This window comes from Echeneis naucrates, chromosome 22 (genome assembly GCF_900963305.1).
Source record: "Echeneis naucrates chromosome 22, fEcheNa1.1, whole genome shotgun sequence".
NCBI classification, from domain to species: domain Eukaryota; kingdom Metazoa; phylum Chordata; class Actinopteri; order Carangiformes; family Echeneidae; genus Echeneis; species Echeneis naucrates.
Genome location: NC_042532.1, coordinates 18101812 through 18121736, shown reverse-complemented (window position 1 = coordinate 18121736; position 19925 = coordinate 18101812). Strand labels below are relative to the sequence as shown.

The 19925-nt window shown below is 45.0% G+C and overlaps 1 protein-coding gene across 4 annotated transcripts in view; it reads right to left on the bottom strand.

The window, feature by feature from the left end:
• The window catches only part of pacs2 (phosphofurin acidic cluster sorting protein 2), a 44553-nt gene that overhangs the window by 16036 nt on the left and 8592 nt on the right, over positions 1 to 19925 (bottom strand). For all 4 annotated transcript variants that reach the window (XM_029493385.1, XM_029493386.1, XM_029493383.1 and 1 more), the window contains exons 2-4: positions 1465 to 1552; positions 912 to 1001; positions 356 to 481 (exon numbers count right to left, since the gene is read on the bottom strand). In XM_029493385.1, coding sequence (XP_029349245.1) covers positions 356 to 481; positions 912 to 1001; positions 1465 to 1552 — 304 coding nt within the window. The remainder of the gene's footprint in view (positions 1 to 355; positions 482 to 911; positions 1002 to 1464; positions 1553 to 19925) is intronic.

The following is a 19925-nucleotide window of genomic DNA, read 5'->3' as shown; positions in this document are numbered from 1 at the left end:
TCAGGCAGATTTACATCAAGACAAGTTTGTCTTTCAAAAATAAAAGGATGATTTTCAGACTGACTGAAGGCAAAGCTGCTTACCAGAGGAGACTTTTCTTTGCACTGTGTGATTTAATGAGGCGGCAGCTACGTTAGAGACCAGGTGAGGACGAAGTCAAACCGCTCCTCCACCATTCTCATTATATTTTCACGCTGGTCCAGACACTGAGCCTGTCAGAGCTGATGGACCTTCCTGCTTCCTGCCTGTCTGGCCTGACACTTCAAAACACGACGGTGGAAATAAGCTCCAACCTTCAGCACACCAACATCCCAGTGCTGTATGAGCCATCGTTAAATCTGCTCGTGGCGTTTACCTCTGCCATGTCAATAGAGCCCACTGCCAGGGTCTTGTAGCCCAAGATGGTCCGGTTCTTGTACCTCTTCCTCCGCTGGAGCATGATCTGCAGCTTGTTTGCCTCCCGTTTGAGGAAGTGAGGGTACTGAAAGTGAAGAGAGGGAACAGAGTCATACCTGCAGCTTAAAGACAAGGTTCTGAAGTTATTCATTTAATATCAGCAAACATAACCAAAACACTCACCAATCCTTCTTCCCTGTAATTCTAAATGTTACACCTTGTTACATGATTTGACCACAGTAGAATATTCCCTCCTTCTGGCTGGACCCCCCCCCCCCCTTTATAATCATAAAATAATATCACACGTTTTTTAATCTCGCAGCAAACCTTCAGTTTAGACAGTCATAATCATTCGAATCAATCCGTCTCCATTTTATTATTTCAGCAATCCAAAAACTGAGACACTGTAAGGTTCAACGATTGGGACGGCAACAAGCGTGAGAAAACTCACCCCACACATGAGTTATTGGTTATAAGCTGTTCAGTAAAAAGCATCGAGGTGAATTGACGTGTACCTGCAGTGAGAAGGTGAGAGCCAGGTCGGTCTCCACAGACCCACTGGGGGGCAGCACTATCTCATGGGACCTCAAAATCCTTTTGGAGCCCTGGAAAAAAAAACAAACAAACAAATCAATCAATAAATAAAGAAATAAATACAGGATGTGTTTAATTTTGCCCCCCCCTTCAGGAACTGCTGAAAAGGACTCAACACATCTGTGTTTTTGAATGGGTATTACAATTTAATAAAATCTAAATTAATTTGCTTTTTTTTTTTTTTTTTTTTTCATTTTCTGCTCAGCAACTGGTGAAATTAATGTGAGAGTTAAATTGTGGCTGCGTGACGAAGCTTCATCTCTGACATAAATAGAAGCAGACATTCAGCATGTCAAGCAAGTCTGTGCATGTTTATATCTGCAGCATATGACACGAGCCAAAACACAACGCTGCCTTCAAGGTGTGAAAAATAACAACAAAATATGGATGTCAATATGGCCAGCGGCTAAAACAACAACACGATGGAGACATTTTTAATTTGCTCCATACAGAACAGGGTTTGTGTTGACATACCTGGATTTTAACAGCGATGACCACAGATATCAGCTCTTTATCCAGCTCCCTCATCACCACCAGCTTCTTCAGAGTCAGACTGCACAACCTGCACAGACACACAGAGGAGAGAAAAACGCTTTGTTTTCCTGAATAAGTACAAACAGATGAGTCATTCGCAGTAAAAAAAAAAAAAAAAAGAAAAAAGAAGCTGCATATGTATTCATTAAACAGTTACAGGTTAAAGGTTTTAATGGGAACCAAACACCCGCAGCACGTCCTCCGGTTCATCAACAGCTTTCCTGACCTGCTGCTGCTGTGAAACATTCAATACGGGATCTTTACACCTTCCTGGGAAGGAGAGAGAAACGCTAACCAGGTTACAGTAAGTGGGGAGGAAGAGGAGACAGTTTCATCCTTCATAGTTCAAGAATCACTTTACAGGAACCTGAAGGAGGAGGAGACAAAGAATAAGGAGCAGAAAGTGAAGGAAGAAGAAAGAAGAAAGAGGACGAGGAGAAGACGAAGACTGATGTAACTAGAGGTAAAAAGAACTGCCTTTAAATAAAGAATATAGGTCAACATGTGACCTGACTGTTAAATTCACAGTCAGACAGCCAGTCAGACTGTTCGGGAGAAACGTGTGACCTTTTCAGCCGAGTTCCCGAGGCCGCGGCCTCGTCCCAAACAGCTTCCTGGAGGGAGATCAGAGAAACGTTTCAAAATTCCCACGCTTAGTCAGACTGTGAACCGACGGCGCTGCAGCACGCAGAACTAAATCCTGCACCACCGGAGTCTGGCAGGCAGGCAGGGTGGTGGAGGTGGTGGGGGGGCATTGTTAGGGTATTAGGAGCTGGGCTGGTGGTGGGGGAGGAGGAGGGGGAGGTGTGGTGCTTTAACAAGCCTGTCACGAGTTCAGTTTTTTTTTTTTTTTGGAGACTCTTCTTCAGCAGACAAAAGCAAAAAAGAAACGTGTTTTTTTTTTTTTTTTTTTTTTTTAAAGGAGCTTTTCTTTTCAGGCAGCGTTTGGGTCCTTTCATCGCTCAGAGCCGGCTGGCTGCTCACAACATGGAGGCCGACCATTCATCATCCTGCTTCTCCTTCACTGCTAAATTAAAGAGCGCTGATGGTGCTGCTGGTTAGAGTGACGTCACCGGTGGACTATTCTGGGGTGTTAAAAACACGCCAGTAAAGGTTGATTGTCACTCGGCGTACAAAGATGTGGGTCAGACCTGCCACGTGTGATGGAGGTGGAGGAGCACCAACATCTGCTGTCGTTGAGTGTAAAGGCCTTGGACGCAACCCAGCTCCTTCATGGTTCTTCTATTTTGTGAACAGGACGTAAAACACTGGAGGATCAGGTGAGACAAGAAACAAATGAAACCAGTCGTGGGCTTTGAAAACCTGCTGAGTGACATAACAGACCAGGAGGGTGTGTGTATTTAAGTGGGGGGGGGGGGTGATGACAATGGCAGGTTTGAAGAAGCCCCAGAAGGCCTGAATGAAGAATGACGACCTTTCTGTTCTTCAACCGAGACACGACCCAAGAAATTCCAGCCACAATGGACACAAGCCAGTGAAGGCTCACATTGTCCTGAGCCTGCGCGCACACACACACACACACACACACACAATACACAGCATTCTTGTGCTCCTGCTTTGTATTCTACCCATCAGCTTCGAACCTCTCAGCACGGTGGCTTCATGAGGATGATTTCGGCCACCAGGGCGGCTCTGCTCTGCTGGAAAAAGCCACATTTGGATTTTGGGCCTTTTTAGATTATTTGCTTTTTTTTTTTTGCTCACTCAGGACTTATCCTGCAGTTTGTGCTCTGACAGCTAATGTACCTGCAGGAGCAGCCCTGAAACGCTTTTTCTAATGCTACAGCGCTTCATTTAAGAGGATCTGTGTTGACCCATTTCTCATTAGTTGGCGGCCTGAAAATGAAAACAGATACAAGCAGAACTTAAAAAGGGTCAGTTCCTGTTTTCTGGACAAATTGTTCTGACTTTTTTTTTTTTTTTTTTTAACTGTTGAAAGTAGCTGACTGAGTGAAAAAAAAACTTGTTTTCGTTTCCAGAGTTTCAAAAGTACCACAGGTCAAATGAGCTGGAATTCATTGTGATCATCTTTGACGTCGTTATCCCAGTTCCTGGACCGCACTGGGTGTTTGAGGCTCATCGTGATGGATGACGGGGATCTTTTTAAGAGGACGAAGAAGCAGAAGCAGATGCAGGAGGAGAAGGGGGAGAGAAGGAAGACGTAGAAGAAGGTGACGATGGAAGAGAAAGAAAAATGAGAAGGAGGAATGAAGAGAGGTAGGTAGATCTGTACGTTCACACCTGTTCAGGTCGACCGACAGCACGCTGCCACTCTGTTTCCCATGATGCTCCATCTTTCACGGTGGACAAAGTCTCTGTTCCTGCTTCATCACGCAAAGAACTAAATATGAGGACAACACAGCCAAAGTCCTGAGGTTTCACTCAGCAGCTGCTGAACTGCCACCAGCTAATGTGTGCGTCCGCCTGCGTGTTTAATGACACACAAGAGCACACAGCTGTTGTTTTGGCTCTGCAGCAAAGTAACCTGCAGCCCCGCTCCGCCGCCGTCCCCCTGCCGTCCCCCGCAGCAGCCCCACAGGGACTCCAGCCTGCTGAAACACACGGCACTGCCGCCTGTAAGGTGGTCCTGCCGAATCCTGATCCAGCGGCCAGCTCGGCACAGATGCTCTGGAAAGGGCCGGAGGGAAGGAGCTGCAGGCCCGGGAGGCCGCCGCCATCGCTTCATCTGTCAGCGACAACAAACCAACAGGAAGTCGATTTGGTGTCGCCGACGCAGCGACGAATTAACAAACACACAGGAGGGAAACATCAGGACCTGATGGACTGTGTCAGATCTACACAACACACACAGCCTCTGCTACTTTAATCACTCGCCTGACATTTGTTGCTCACTTCAAAACAAAGTTTTCACACACACACTAAACTGCCTGTTAAACCCAGAAGGAAGAGGACTAAGTTACAAAAACACAAATAATGTGATGTCTACCACATTTACCACATTCTCAGTTTAGCATTGCAGCATGCTAATATTTGCTGACATGCTGAATAGATCTAAATACAAAGTCCAGCTGAAGCACGTCAGCGGCCTGACGTTTCTCTGGTCAGTTTGTTGCATGTTGACAAGTCGCACACACTGTCAATGTTGTTCTGCAGAATACAACAAAGGAGCGTTTCCTCTTGCTGTGACCAACAACAGACCTCAGACTAGTTTAGCGTTCACATTTCTGATCAGTTCTCCAGAAAGAAACAAAAACAAACTGAATGAAACATTTCACTATAATTTATTTTATAACTCCGAAAGACATTTATTTTGAAGCCTTTTTTTTTTTTTTTCGGGCTGTGAATGGTTTCTGCAGGTTTTTCTTACAGTCACAACAACCTTCAGCAGCTATGAGGCACAGCTCTCCGCGGCTCACTGAGCTTCGAGTGCTCGTATCAAATGTCCTGAGAATCATCAGAAAATGTTCCTAAATTGTGGAATTAAAGTTCTCGCCGTGCACTAACAAGAGCAGAGCTCTCGTTTCTGCACGAGTTAGAAAGTGAAGGGGAGACGAGGGTCGGTTTCACCTTTTGAACTTGGCTGGAGTTGGGCCCCCGGACACGGGGAGCTGATCAGTATCAGATCTCCAGAGTCTGCATCGCCACTTCCTGCTCCTCCTCAACGCTCACACACACACACACACACACAGGCACTTAAAATAGATGCTCGGACACAAGGTAAGAATTGAGTTAAGAGAATATCAGATATCATTAAAGGAGTCGTCGAGGAGCTTCTATTTGATTCTCCGTTGGGCAGGAGGTCAGGGGTCAGGCATTCGTGGTCTGTCAGAGGATCCCTGTTGTGGGGGAGTCCAGTTTAGGGTCCCATTTCAAAGGACGATTGTTATGTGAACAAAAAGAGGAGGTCTGTCTTTACACATCCAGACAAACTGAGGGCACTCTGGTTTTATCCGACTGTATGTAGCTTATGTACAGATGGAGTTGGAGGCTTAGGCCATACGGCAAAAGATAAACTGGAGGATTTACCATTTGATCTCCCTGCATTCTTTTTGATTAGATGTCACGGCCGAGCTAAGCGACAGCTCTAAGGTGTTATTTTAAATTACAGCTCCAGCTCTCGACTGTGCGGCCGTGGGACCAGAGAGCAGACTGAAGGTCAATGAAATCGCACCACCACAGAAAGGAGACGTCACGCTTTCTGACACCTTCAGTCTCTGAGAAAAAAGAAATTCAATTCCTGAATGTGCTGGAGTTGAAGAACTTCAGACCTCCACAAAAAGAGGGAACTAGTTTCAGAGCCTGAAAAAAAAAAAAAAAAAAACCACCACTGCAAGGTCACAGTTTTTCTTCTGTCCTGAGCCTGAAACCTGAACTGCAAAAACTAAAAAGTTGTTTTGTCTTCTCTTTTTTCATTACTCAGTATATTTCATCACCGAGCGTCCATGAACGGAGGACCCGACAGTTTTTTACTGTTTCAATATTGTTGGCAGCGTGATAAAATATTTATAACTGAAATATTCACTCAACGTCTAATCACCATTTCAGACTCACCGGAGACTTGAACTCATGTTTCAATCTGCTCAGGGATTCAAACTAGTGACCTTTAGGTGACCTTCCAGTTACCATCCTTAACCCTTCCAGGCATGCTGAGTCAGGCTCAGAGCCAGAGGAGCAGAAGGATCCGATCACCTCCGATATATGAAACACAAGACTCTCAGTAAATCGACAGATGCTGAACACAACAGACACACACAGCGAGCGGCCACACAAATGACACACGCGTGAACCCGGGGCTGATGGGAAAAGTGCCTGGGGAGCTTTGGGAAATATTCATGTGAGGCAGAATGGCACGGACAGTCTGGACAGCAGTTGATAGTAGTATTAAATTCAGACAAATTGGTTTGATGCTTGCGCGCTGCATGAATTTCCAGGGTTGCCATGGAGATATTTCTCTCTCCTCCTCTGATGTAGGTTAGGGTTAGCATCAGTTATGAATAAAGTAGAGTGTATGAGTCTCTTTATAGGCTGGAATGCATTAAGAGCCAATCTGCTGTGCGTCATATTGATGCACTTACTCTGTTCTGACTTTTTCTGCGAGGAGGTCGCAGTGAAGAAGCAGTTTCAGCAGTTTATCTGTCTGATTCTGCCGTTTTATCTGTGTCTCTCCATCCTGTCACGTCTGGGCCACAACTTCAAATGCGTTGATCCCACAGTTGAAATGAATATCGAAATAAATCTGTGTGTAAAGTGAGAGTTGGCTGCTAAAAAAACAAACTGAATCAGTCGGACCTGGACTGCCTGTGGGAACAGACGGTGAAGGAACCGCTCCTGCTCTTTCCCTGGATGAGTCAGAACTGTGCTGCTGACAGTAACCAACTACATGACTGTAAACATTTGGTTTAAATCATGTACTCTTTGTTCACCATTATCTGTGTTCCCCTTTTGTTTTGGCCATAACAACGTCCGACATCGCTGGTTCCATCACCTCATTTTATTCGGACCAGCCGATTTCTCCAAACATCAGCAGTGCAGCTTGATGTGTCTGTGAATGTTTCCACTGACGGTTTCTTTGTTGTGTATTAATCACGGGGGATGCTGATTTTCTCCCCCTTGCAGTCTGACACGTTGTGCGTTCCTGGATTGTTGTGTATAATAATTGAACTGTGGAGTCAGGACAGGACAGGACAACACGTCACATTTGTTTTCTTAGGCTTCCGTCAGAAAGCCGCAAATACAGGAACAACTACACACAGAGATTGTTTGTACAACCTGCACAGTTGCCTGAGTGTAAACACACTACACAACATGTTGAACAACTGGTTAGTGATGACCGGACTGTGTAATGACAGCAGTCTGTTGTTCCAAAACAAACAGGGAAGTGTGAAACCAACAGCTCGGATCGGTCCATTTTTCTTCAGTCTTTTCTGTTTCCTCGGCATCTTTGGTGACTTTTATTGCCTTTCAGCCTCTGAGGACTGCGCATGTGTTTCTGTTTTGGCGTGGTCAAGTCCATCTGTGATTTTGCGTTTGTGTTTGAGTGCGTCTGAGGAAAATGTGTGATTTTGTGGGTAAATGAAAGTCTCGTGAACCTGACGGAACAAAGGAAGCTCACACTTTTTACCCGCCGTGTGTCAAAGAGCTGGAGTGACTTAAATTTAGGGAAGTTCAGGAAAAGCCACATCCCCCTGTTTATGTCTCCTGCTCGGCTTCTTCGTCATCAGTCTGATTCAAAACATCTCCTTCTTTATAACTCACCATGAAAAAATGTGAAAACATCTCCACAGAGATGCTGAAACAGCCCCTCAGTGTATTTTGAGAGATGCCTTTGTTGGACAGACTGAGAGGAAACTTGGAGCCGTTCTGCGAGGAATCGGAGTATTTTCACCTGTCAGCAAAGGAAAAATGTCACCCAGGAGGCGTGCTGCTGGCAGGGAGACCCGCAGAGGCCTCCGGGAACAAGAAAGGAAAGAAATAAAAGCCGTCTGGGAGGTTTTTTTACTTAACTTTCTTGCCTGCAAATAAAGTTTCTGTGGAGAAACCTAAATCTCGAATTTTTTGAGATAAGCTCGACGGCTCCACACTTCCTAAATGTGTGGGCGTCTTCCAGTGTTACCGATAAATCACTTTATTCCAGATGAAGTCAGTGCCATAAAAAGTGACATATTTAATTGTTTCCCCCTCCCTCATCCAGAGCTGATCTTCCTCTGAGGAATCTTTAATTCCTAAAACAAACTTCTTTTTTTTTATTAACACCAGATGCAACTGGAAGCCTCAAGAGACGAACACAAGTCGGACAAATAATAAAAAACAAAAACAAAAAAAAAACAACTTCTGGCTCGACTTGAGGAAAGGTAAAGATGATTTCCTTTCAGGACATTTCAAGACTCTGCTCACAGCTCGGTGGTTTATCAGCAGCCATTTGTGTTGTTATCGCGCCTGTAATTACGTACCACGCATATCAACAGCAGCACTTCCAGCGAAAAAACACCCCTTTATTTGCTACAGGTGAGTTTTTGTCCACACATTTTTCCGTTCATCGCCTTCCAGCTCAGGTTCACTCGATGTAGTGCAGCGATGCAACCGAGCTGTGGCGGTCAGAGCTCAGACAAGAAATGGTTATCCATCAAATGAGCGTTACATAAGGCTGAACAACAGACTATGGGATGTTTGTCTGCTTCTAAGACGGTTGCATTAATTAACGCTGTGTTGGAAATAAATGGGCAAAGAAAGCATGACAAATGCTGACGGTGTTTGTGTGTAACATCAAACTGCTCCGACTGTATCAGCTCACTTCACATGCTGCCTATATGTAGCTAGCATTAACTGGCGCGCACACACACACACACACACACACACAACTGCTTCCAGATTACAGGCTTCATATATACTGACTTGTTCCCTCCACACTCACTTTCTGTATCATCTTCACATTTCAGATGCGACTGTAATTGCTGCTTGTTCGTGTTTCCATAGATGCGTGTGGCTCTTCACACATCTGTGACACTGATGAGGCAGCAAAGCTTCTTCATCAAGCCCTTTCAGATTGGGGATTACTGGAGCGGCACACTGAAAATGCATTATTTTTTCATGTTTTGATGTCAGAGAGGAAGAGGAAGAAGAAGAAGAGGGGAGACGGTGTCCTGTCGCCCTGCTGGCCCAGAATGAAACCTGAGACGGCAACATTACATTGCAATACTGTCTTCAGCTATTTAAATACACTACACAGCACCGCCACAGACACACACACACACACACACACACACACACACACACACACACACACACACACACACACACACAGCACAGTCAGAGTTGTTGCTGCTTCAGAGCCGGTGGCATCCCACTCCAAACATGCCTCACATACTGAGCGTGGAACGACCGGCGGCAGCAGCGCCACCAGCTCCTTCCAACACATTTCTGCTTTGGTGAGCTTTACACGAGGGGGCCGTGGGGGGCCGTGGAGGGGGGGGGGGCTGTCTGAGTCAGAAGCTGCACTTCAGTGTGCACACATTTCACACACAATATCATGAAGTGTCCACTCTGAGTGTGTGCACTGAACCATGCAGTGGTGAAAGCGATGATGATGATGATGATGATGGATGAAGAGCTACGTTTGACTCCTTTCAGTGAAACTGATAATAAACCACGAGAGCTTCCTCCATGTTGGATCTCAGCGCCAATGAGGCCAGCAGAGCGAAGGGTTATTCTGCAATGAGCGGAATGACAGCTTTTTTTTATGTTTGCCTTTAAAATATAAATATGTTTTATCATTGAAACTGAATCATCTGAGAAGTTTAGAGATATCAACTGCAGGTTTTCATCTGAAATACGACTTATACGACCTCAGAGTGTATATAAAAGCACAGTGTAGCTCAAAAATGGAAATTGAACTACAGCTCAATACTTGTAGCATCAAAAATGAAATCATTTTCACCTCCATTTTGTGAGAGAAACGAACCAAAAGCATCTGCAACAAGAATGTTTAGTTTCCTGATTTGAACTTTAGTTTTGTAAGATCGGTCTCACCACTTCAGCCACAGCTATTTTTTACTCCCTCATTTCCTGTTTCCATTACAACGCAGGCATCGACAGCACACAACATGCGATGAACTCCAAAAACCTGCACCCAGACTCAGGTGGATTCAATCTGCTCATCAGAATCTCATTCAAGGAGCTCAAAGTTTTTCAGCAGTGTCAGATGTCAAAGCGTTACTCTGAGCAGAGAGAGGCTTTTCTGCACCCATTGGAGGTCGAAGACGTTTCGAGAAAACTGGATCACAACCTGTCAGAGGATCAATACATCTGAGACAGAGCTCAAAAAAACACTCGACTCCAATCAGCTGTGAAAAGAAGGCTGTGCTGTGTTGGTCTCAGAGGACGAGCTGCACTTTATAAACCACTTCTCAGGAAAATAAACGAGAAATCCAAGCATTTCACGGTGGATGACCGAATGAGATCCAGCTCCCTGATGTATCCACGTCTGAGACTGAGGGCACAAACAGAGGGGTGTCGGTGAGGACACGAGGAGCAGACAGAGACGGACACCTGCGGAAAGCTGGACGAGAACTATTTTATTCCTTCCAGTCGATCGTCACTCTCTGATTTTCATCTTCGTGGACAATGATTGGCACAAGATATCATTCCTCATGAAAAGAAATGATTACGATTGACAAATGAGAAAGATTTTTGGACTCCAGTATACTCAGGTCTTCATCCACCTGGTGCTCCAGTGAAGCAGCAGATTAAAGCAGACATCTGTAACATCTGTTTTACAGAAGCAGGTCTCTGCTGCGTTTACTGCCCAACCAGGTGCTGGATTTGTAAAAGCTATAAAATCACTCAGGTTGCAAGTTTCAGAGTGATGATTAGGGACTCGTTTCATGTTTTCCTTCCCTCCTGGTGGATCAGGGCCGAGTCCTGAGCCCAAACAACCCCTGAAACCACGAGTCCTTCATCCTGCAAGTCTGACAAAGACCGGGTGACCTTAGAGAAAAAAGAAGGAAGAAAATGTCGAAAGGTTGAATAACAGCAGAGAAGGCTCTATAATAAACGATCTTCCAACGACAGAAAGAGAGAGGGAAAGCTGCAGCTGCAGCCACAGCCCGATGCAACAAAATATTTCAGTCAGCGTATGAAACAGATCTGACAGCCACGTCGTGTTTGTGGGGGTTTAGCTGGAAAGCGGCCTGCAGCCCCCCAATTACCGCTCCTTCACGGAGAAGGACACTTACAGCAGCAGAGACAAAAGGTCGTTATCATTCTCCTCCAGCAGCATTTTCAGGCAGAGAACAACACAACATAAACCTTTTTATCAGGTACATTTACAGCCTCAATTAATCCAACAGCCCTGATATAAATCCTGACGTTACTGAGCTTTTAAAGTTCAGCTTCTGATTTAGAGAGGCGTTCTTCTCCACTGCTTTCCTTCAAGCATCTGATATCATCTAGATCATGTTTTTTTTATTTTATTATGGCTGTTAATGCTTCATTTGTTTCTGTTAAACACATTCAATGACCTATGAAGCATAATGTGCTATACAAATAACTTTGGCTTGCTTTGTTCCAACTTTAGAGTTTGCAGCGCTGTTGAATTGCAGCAGGTCTCTAATTCAGTCTTCCCTTGTTGATGCAAAAAAGATGCAAAAAATGCAAAAAAAAAAGATGCAGATGGAACATGAAAAATACCAAACTGCAGGACGAGGAAACAGAAGAACAGAGACAACAGGCCTGATCATAAAGTTAGGACACACAGCTTCAACCTTATAAATCAAATCTTAACGTGGCTCTTTTTTACATTTAAGTTAGCAGTAATCTCGTGAATATATGCAGAAGTGTTTTAGTTTAAAGTGTGCAGCAGGAAGGTCCAACATGTCTCAGGCTGTCCTGTCAAAGAGACTCTGATGAGACTCAACAAGCTCTTCAAGAATGAAGCGACAACGACTGAGCCCTCAACATCACTAATTCAGACAATGACTGTCAGCTCGGTAGAAGCGACTGACAGCCGCATCGCTCACTTTGGTGTCTGTAATAGTTCACAGCTTAGGACGTCAAAACCCGGTCCAAGGCGCTTCTAACGGAGTGACGCTCCGAGACAAACGTGCAAAACAATCAATCCAATGTTTTAAAAGCATCGTGGAGATGTGGGGGTCATCACCGCACGTGGAGGCCAGCAGCTCCAGTCGGAGGGAGAACAGACTGATGAATCTGATGAAAACTGATCTGTACAGAAACTCTTCTGGTCATAACATTTAATCAGAGAAAACGATCAAAAATGCATAAAACTTCTCCATAAAAACACGCCAAAAACAAAGAACTTGTTGTGAACGGATGTTTGCATGGCCACGAGCTCTTAAGCTTCGCTTGGCCTGCGTCTAAAGATATCAATGAATGAAATATGACGTGTTCATCTTTGGACAAAGTCACGGTTGCAGTGTCGTCTGTATGCTAAGCTAAGCTAAGCTAAGCTAACTGTTCCACACTCTTGGTGTTCACCAAAACATCGGATCGGGCTTGTGTTCAATCCCAGTCGGTCTGTTTTGGTCCTTAGATGCAGACAATGACTGTCACTGCATGTTGGTGAGCAGGTTTATTCACCGAAGCACAACAAGAACACAGAGAAGGTTCTGGGCCCGGCTCAGGCCCGGCTCTGCTGCAGCAGACGGAGCAGCAGTCATACCCCACACACACACACACACACACACACACACTATAATCAATCCGCCTTGCTCCCTTCACATTATTCAGGCGTGTGCCGGGGGCTCTCCAGCGCTCAGCAGCTCATGCAATATTCAGCTGTGGGATTTACCGGCTGGCTGGGGAGACGGCGTAGTGGAGTGACAGAGTACTGCCTGGTAGGTGTGTGTGTGTGTGTGTGTGTGTGTGTGTGTGTGTGCTGGTCACACTGAGCCTAAAATAGATTTCAGTTCAAACTGTCTGATGAGAGAAGACAGCCCCGACAGGAAGAGACCGAGTCTGTGAATGAGTGTGTGCTGAGGTGTGGTGTCAACACACAAAAATAGACACACAAACACGTTTCAAGCGAATGTTAACAATTTTAGGAATGCTAATTCACTTCCTGGCAGAGAGTTGGACTCACGCTTTACTAGTATCGTCACGTTTTTTTGGTTTTCTCTGGTATCAAACTAATTCAGCAACAGGTGCACGTGCACACATGACTGGATTACAAACAACTATTAATAGACAATGTAAACAAATACAGGCCGCTAACGCTGGAGCTCATTTCTGAAAGTCCATGGATTACTCTGATAGATTTGTTCCGGCTGAACAGAGCCATGCTGGCCGTTTCCTGCTCCTCTGCATCTTTATGCTAAGCTAAGCTAACCAGCTGCTGGCTCATGAGGGTGGAACAGGAAGTGAGTGTATTGCCAAAGAAGAAAAAATAAATAAATCTCTGATTGTGTGAAGTGAAAGATTCGTATTATCCACTTCTGAGGAATGAAGATGGTTTCAGATTTGGATGAATTTTTTTTCACCTTATATGAACCCGGTTAATGATTTACAGTTGTTACCCCACAAAATGGACTCGCGCCTATATAACAGAACAGAACTGCACATCTACATTCATTCGCCTCTCTGAAGTCTCTGAGATTCATACATAACGCGTCTTTCTCTGACATTCATGAATAATAAACAGACAACAGGAGCCAAAGTCTAAACTCCGTCCTGCTTTCCTTTAAAATCGCACTCATAATTGCTCAATGAATGTGTGTCAGTCGATCATTAAGCTGTGAAGGCCAGCGGAGCGGCAAGAGACAGATACAGCTCGGCTTTACGTCTCACCTTCTTCCTCCACAACAACGAGCTTTCATGGTGGTGGAGGGGGCGGAGGAGGGGGGCGTAAGTTTCTTCTCCACGCTGCCAAAACACAGGAATGCCATGACTTATTAGGTGGAGGAATAACGCGGCAAGAGGAAGAAGGAGCACTTCAGATTTTTATCACTAAAGCAGAAAGGAAAAACAAGGACTGGGTTCTAACCTGGTATTTCCTAATTGGCTCGGGGGGGCAGAAAGGGAAAAGGGAAATCAATGTGTGTAAATATGTGCACATGGAAGATGAGAAGAGAGAAAACTTTTTGAAATCCAAATGAATGATTTCTGCTGAAATAAACCCAGATAAAGAGTGTTGCACTTTTTTGTTCTTTTGCACGCATAAAATACGATGACGCTGCAAAATTCATGAAAATATGAGAGACACTTGGCATTTTTACGGCATGCATGCAGAATCAAAGCATTTCAAAGGAGTATTTCTCTAATTGGTTCAGCGTAAAACAACCTGGGATTGTGTGTGTAAATCTGTATGCATGTACGCATTCATGTGTGTGTGTTGTTTCATTTGCACAGCAGTTGTATTGTGCGAGCTTCAAAAGGAAATCCTCCAGGGATGTGAAACATGAAAGACTTCTAAAAATGAAACCGAAGAGAGCAAAAAGAGAAAACAACTAAGTGAGATGATAAAAGTCCCAACAAACCCAATCAAACAGAAGCTAAATGAAAGCAAAACTAAAATTAACGCCTCCTCCGTCAAGCTGCAGTTTTTTAAGTGCATCATGACGTGGCAGTGAATTTTGTTGTTTCGTCCTATTGGACATTTGGGTGAAATGTTTCCATTACTAGCGTGCAAGTTCTTGAGTTATGTATGCGAGGTCACAAAGACATTGACTTTTGACCTTTCTTGGATATTTGTGCCACACGTAATGAAATTCCCTGCAGGGCTTCCTTAAACAGCAAATACATGAAATCGCAATGAAATTGACCTTCGACCTCCGATGCAGCGGCATAAACAAAGCACATTAATAAAGAAAAAATAAGAGGAGAAAGGTTCGTCGGCCACAGTTTGAATCTGGCTTCATGACAAAAGGAGAACTTGTGGGTCGATGTGGGGAGCAAGTGTCGCCAGCTGATGCCTTCCAGCCATTTGTGTGTTTTTAGCGGTCAGAAATAAAGTAAAGGAGACAAAAGGACAGACAGAGACGAGGAAACGGAAAAAATAGATAGGAAGAGACAAGGAGAAGGTTAGTTAGAGACAAAGTGATAAAGGTGAGGGGAGGTCCTGAGCCCCGAGGACACAGCTCCTCCCCAGCCTTGCTTTGACAGCTCAATAATTGCCTGCTTATCTTTTATTAATCGAGGGAGCCATTAGGCCGCTGAGCCGTGTCTGGGGTTTCGTCTTCAGGACAAAGCGCCTCCATCGCTCACATCAGACACCTCCTCCTTTCTTTTTGTCTCATATTTTGGCGTCTGGCCGACGCTCCACTGTACCGCGGCCTCTTAATCGGCCTCACAGACAACAGAGGTGGCTTCAGCGTCGCTGCTGCGTTACCACGTTACCCACAATGCTTCACACCACAAAGCAACAGTTAAACGAATGGGCTCTTTCCACAACAACGTCCTGAAAGGAACAGCTTCCGTCTTAATAATGAAGACTGCGGAGGACTCTGAGTCTCTGCAGCTTTCCAAAAGACTCAACGCATCAAACCATGTCAAACAGTTTTCTCATGATCACAAGTCGAAGCATCTCATTAGTTCAAGATAACAAATTTAACTTCAAGGTCTTCGGGCTGCCTCAGTGTAGCCGGCACAGACGTCGACTGATCACAGAACCACGTTTTCACCTGACGCAGTATCTGATATTCAAAGATTCAAAGAGGTCGGTGTTTCTGCCCTGTGTGGACGGACAGAAAGGACAGAAACAAACAGGATTAGCTGGGATTGGCTCCGGCAGCAACACGACCCGGAAATGGATAGCAGAGAGCAGAAGACGAACGAATGAATGAGTTCATTTTCACACAATGAAAATAAAACAACGGCAAAAAGTTTCGCATACGCGTCCCTGTTTTGTTTTTTTGTTTTTTGATTACCAACACAAAACACAACAAACACAACTGTCGACTTCATGGTGGAGAAAGCATGAATTTGTTAAGCGCTTTAAGAAGAAGAACAGAAGAAGAATGTGATCTAAAGAAATGAATAACTCGATTCATTTTGTTTTTCAACAAACCCAGCAGAGGACAATAAACGCATGTTCATTAGTGATTATAAATAACAGTATCAAGCAGGCAGACCCCCCCCCCTGAAAAAGGCTGCATTGAATTAAAAAAATCCTGCAGCCTGTGTAGTGGAGCTGAGGATGATGATGGTTTACGGCCTTCAGACACCCAGAGCTGCTAAATGAAAACCCAGCGGAGCAGCGGAGGGAGGCTCGTCGTCTGATAAAAGCCCTGCAGGCCAGATACGCTTTATTGAAGGTGTTGTGAAGCAAACAAACATTCAGCTTTGTTTCCCGTCATTTTGCCTTACAGAGAGACTTCTTAAAGACCATCAGACTGACAGGCGAACTGAGGATGAAAGTTGGCGGGCGATAAATAAAGCGATTCATTTTGAATTTTACTAAACGGATTTTTGAAAACAACAGCTTTATAATATTTCATGTTTACTGCGGTTCTGTGATATCATCCAGACGTTAACGGATCCACACAACCCATCGGGATTTCTCTTTCTCACCAGTGTCAACCCACATCTCCAGAAAAACGCCAGTTGTCCCCCCAGATGGAAAAATTCTGGTTCTGCCTGCGACTCGAACATCTGAGGCTTCTGTGGAGCTGCTGGTTAAAACAACACAATAGCAGCTATAGGTGGGACAGGACAGGATGATCTTGACATCCTGACATCCTTTTTTTTGTGGGGGACTAATCCGAAGTGGAAAAATTGCTTTGGTAATGTTTGGACTATTTTCTCTGCACTGCTTAAAATGATCCAGCTCCATTTCCTCTGATGACATGACATTCCTTCATTCGACACAGCTGAGTTGCTTCTGAAGCCGGCTGAAGAGAGCAAAGAGTCCTCCGAATTCAATGCAACGCACAAAAAACAGGCTGCTGGAAACTGAGGAGCCGTCCACAAAGAAAGAGCCTCATAATCAGATTTCTCCACTTCTGCTCTGGGCCAGATATACTCGGCCAGGATATTAGCGACACTGACGTTGAGCTACGTTCACTAAACCACAAGGAGAAAGCTTTCCTTTTTTTGAATATATGTCTATAATGAATGCACTCCATTAAAAATGCAGAACAGGCAGATTTGAACACCATCTCCTCCATCAGCTCAGAAAAAGAGTGACCCAGAAACAATTAAAACCACGATGGATACCGAGACTGATTTACCTCCAGGGATGTTTGTAAGTGTGTCTCTGTGGTTACACAAGAGCACCTGCCCATGTGAGAAAGCAATGGGAGGTATTTAGGTTACGAGCTGGAGCCGGACTCAGCGGCTGAAGCAGCTGACGCAGAGCTGGAGGGCCGGAGAGAAACTTCAAGTAGCCGACTGAGAGCCAAGTTGTTGTTTTATGTCTCGCAGCCAAAGCGCGGAGAATGTAATCCAGTAAAGAGGACACAAAACGAGCCGTGCCCTCACAGAGCGCCCCCTCCCCCAGGGAGGGGGGCTGGGGCGGCGGCAGAAACTGGAATACAAATGAAAGCTTTGTATGCAGCTCCACCCATGATGCCTGACTGCCGGACACCCACTTCCATCATCTCCGCGGTTGACAAAAGAATCCCCGTCCCTGCCCGGGGTTCAGATCCCGGACTGTTAAAAGCCCCATGACAGACTGCATATGCACACGTATTTCTGTGTGGTGTGCTACGGCTGCATCTACAGAACATAAACACAACACTCATATCTATTCAAAACAGCCTGCTGTCTTCAAATGTTGCACAAGATCTTGGATCCTGGCTCCAATTCAGCCACAGGAGAATTATGAGTGAGCTCCAGCTCTGCAGCCAGCGTAAGGCTCAGGTCGCTCCCAAAGTCTTGGCCAGTGTTCAGCTTCCAGGCCAGTAAAACATTTTCCACACCAACCTCAGAAAATGATTTCTTCTTCCAGGGCACAAGTCAGGCTCAAGCAGAATTTACTTCTCCAAGTTTTAGGCATGATACGGTTTCAAATATTATTAAATGCTGCGATGGCCCATCAGGTTTCCCTCAGTTACACCTAAAGGACCGAAAGTACAGACCACAAAAACAAGTGAGCATGTGTCCATTCACTTTTGGCCACATCACTTATCGAACACGTTCAGGACTTTCCAAATAACTCTTTTTGCTGCAAATGAACTGTAGAGCCACAGCAGAGAAACCTGATCTGGATTGATCTCTGTTGTTGGATGAAGAGCCCTTTGGCAGGAGCTCTCACCGCCGCTCGACGGGTTTCTGCGCTCTGTCCATTAATATCAGGCTTTATTGACTGATGTGTCTCAGTGGGTCACATCTAAACCTACAGCTGGGTTAATCTGACGGCACGTTAAAGGCCATGTGGACGCAGACAACCTGAGCAGCGACTTCTTGTTTTGACTGTCAGCTGTGTGGACTTCCTGCTCTGTTAGTCTTTACGGTCCTTTAAAAGAAAGACACACAACCTCTAACAACAAATGACTTCAGACACAGTTTTAGCAGATTACACTTATCTTCACTGTTAAAAGCTAAACTGACATTAAACATGTCTCATATTTCTGTTTTTGTTTTGATGTCAAACTTGTTCTTGTCGTTATGAACGTTTTTATCATCAGATTCAGAAATAGTAACTGTAGCTAGATTTATGAAAAAGTAGATTAGACAAAAATGAATTCACAAATAAAACAAAAACACAAATAATCTTGTCGTCCTCCATCTTTAGGGCCAGCTGAACTGTTTCTGGAGCTGGATATTTCTTTTCCAGGGTCACACATTAATCACAACACACCCCCATATCAGAGTGAGTCTGTCTTTTCTCTGAGCTGTAACTGAAGCTTTTAATATCCACCGTCTGCGCCAATAAATATGGCTCCATCTTACGGGCAGGTCAGACACACAACGTGCCTCCTTTCTGGACTAGATTTGTAGAAACCGAAGCTGGTGGGGAATGACACAGCTACTTGGCTAAATGTGAGGTTTGTCCGAGTCACTGATTGTCATTATTCAAATGCTCTACTGCGCCAGTCGACGTGTGTGCTGCAGCTTGCTCAGCATCTGGGAGGCCTGGGAGGTTATGTTTACAGGCATGTACACTGATGCTTATCTCTGACTGGGGGTGATAATGAATGCTCATTTCTACCGTCGTCCGGGGACAGAGGCTTTGGTTCGTGTCGCCAACCTTTAGGATTTTCTCTGCTGTCCGTCCGTCCGTCCGTCCGTCCAGCAGCACGTCAGGGAGGAGTCGGCTGGAAACACGGACGACGTCATATGACTCAGCCACCCAGGAGCGAGATGCCAGAAGTGGCATGGCAGCTCCCCTAATTACAACAATATGTTTTCTAAAAAGGATCCTGACCTACATTTCTTCCCCCCCATGCTCTGAATTCAACAGAGTTCCTTAAACCTCAGTGAAGGGAGGACCAAAATAGCAACTCCCTCTTTTCACACACTGACTGCTGCAAAAGGCTGCAGGTTTTCAGGGCCTTCTCGCAATTAGCTGAAACCACAAGGATGAAGACATACAAAATTCAGGGGGTTCGACTGGGGACAAACCAACATGAAAAGAATGGACCTGCTGACCTGGATTGCCGTTCCCACTACAAAAGAGCAGAGTAACACAAACAGAGTAGCTATGGAAAACGGTGACTAATGCATGACGAGGATTTCCCTGGAAGTCACCGTTTGGACACAAATCAGAAAATGAGCCATACCGGCAATGTGACTGCGCGGGTAAACAAAAACTCCCCTCACGGGCCTGAATGATCAATACGAGAACGAAGGAACAAATCAAGATGTCAGGAAACAAATGAAAAACGTGGAGCTGGCCGGGAATAACACTGTCTGGACGCCTTGAGTAAATTACGTTAATGTAGAATTTGTCAGACTAACTTCAACCAGTTGAGGCTGATAATAGAGTGACTGAATCACTAGTGAGGCAGAAAATGCAATTTAATTTC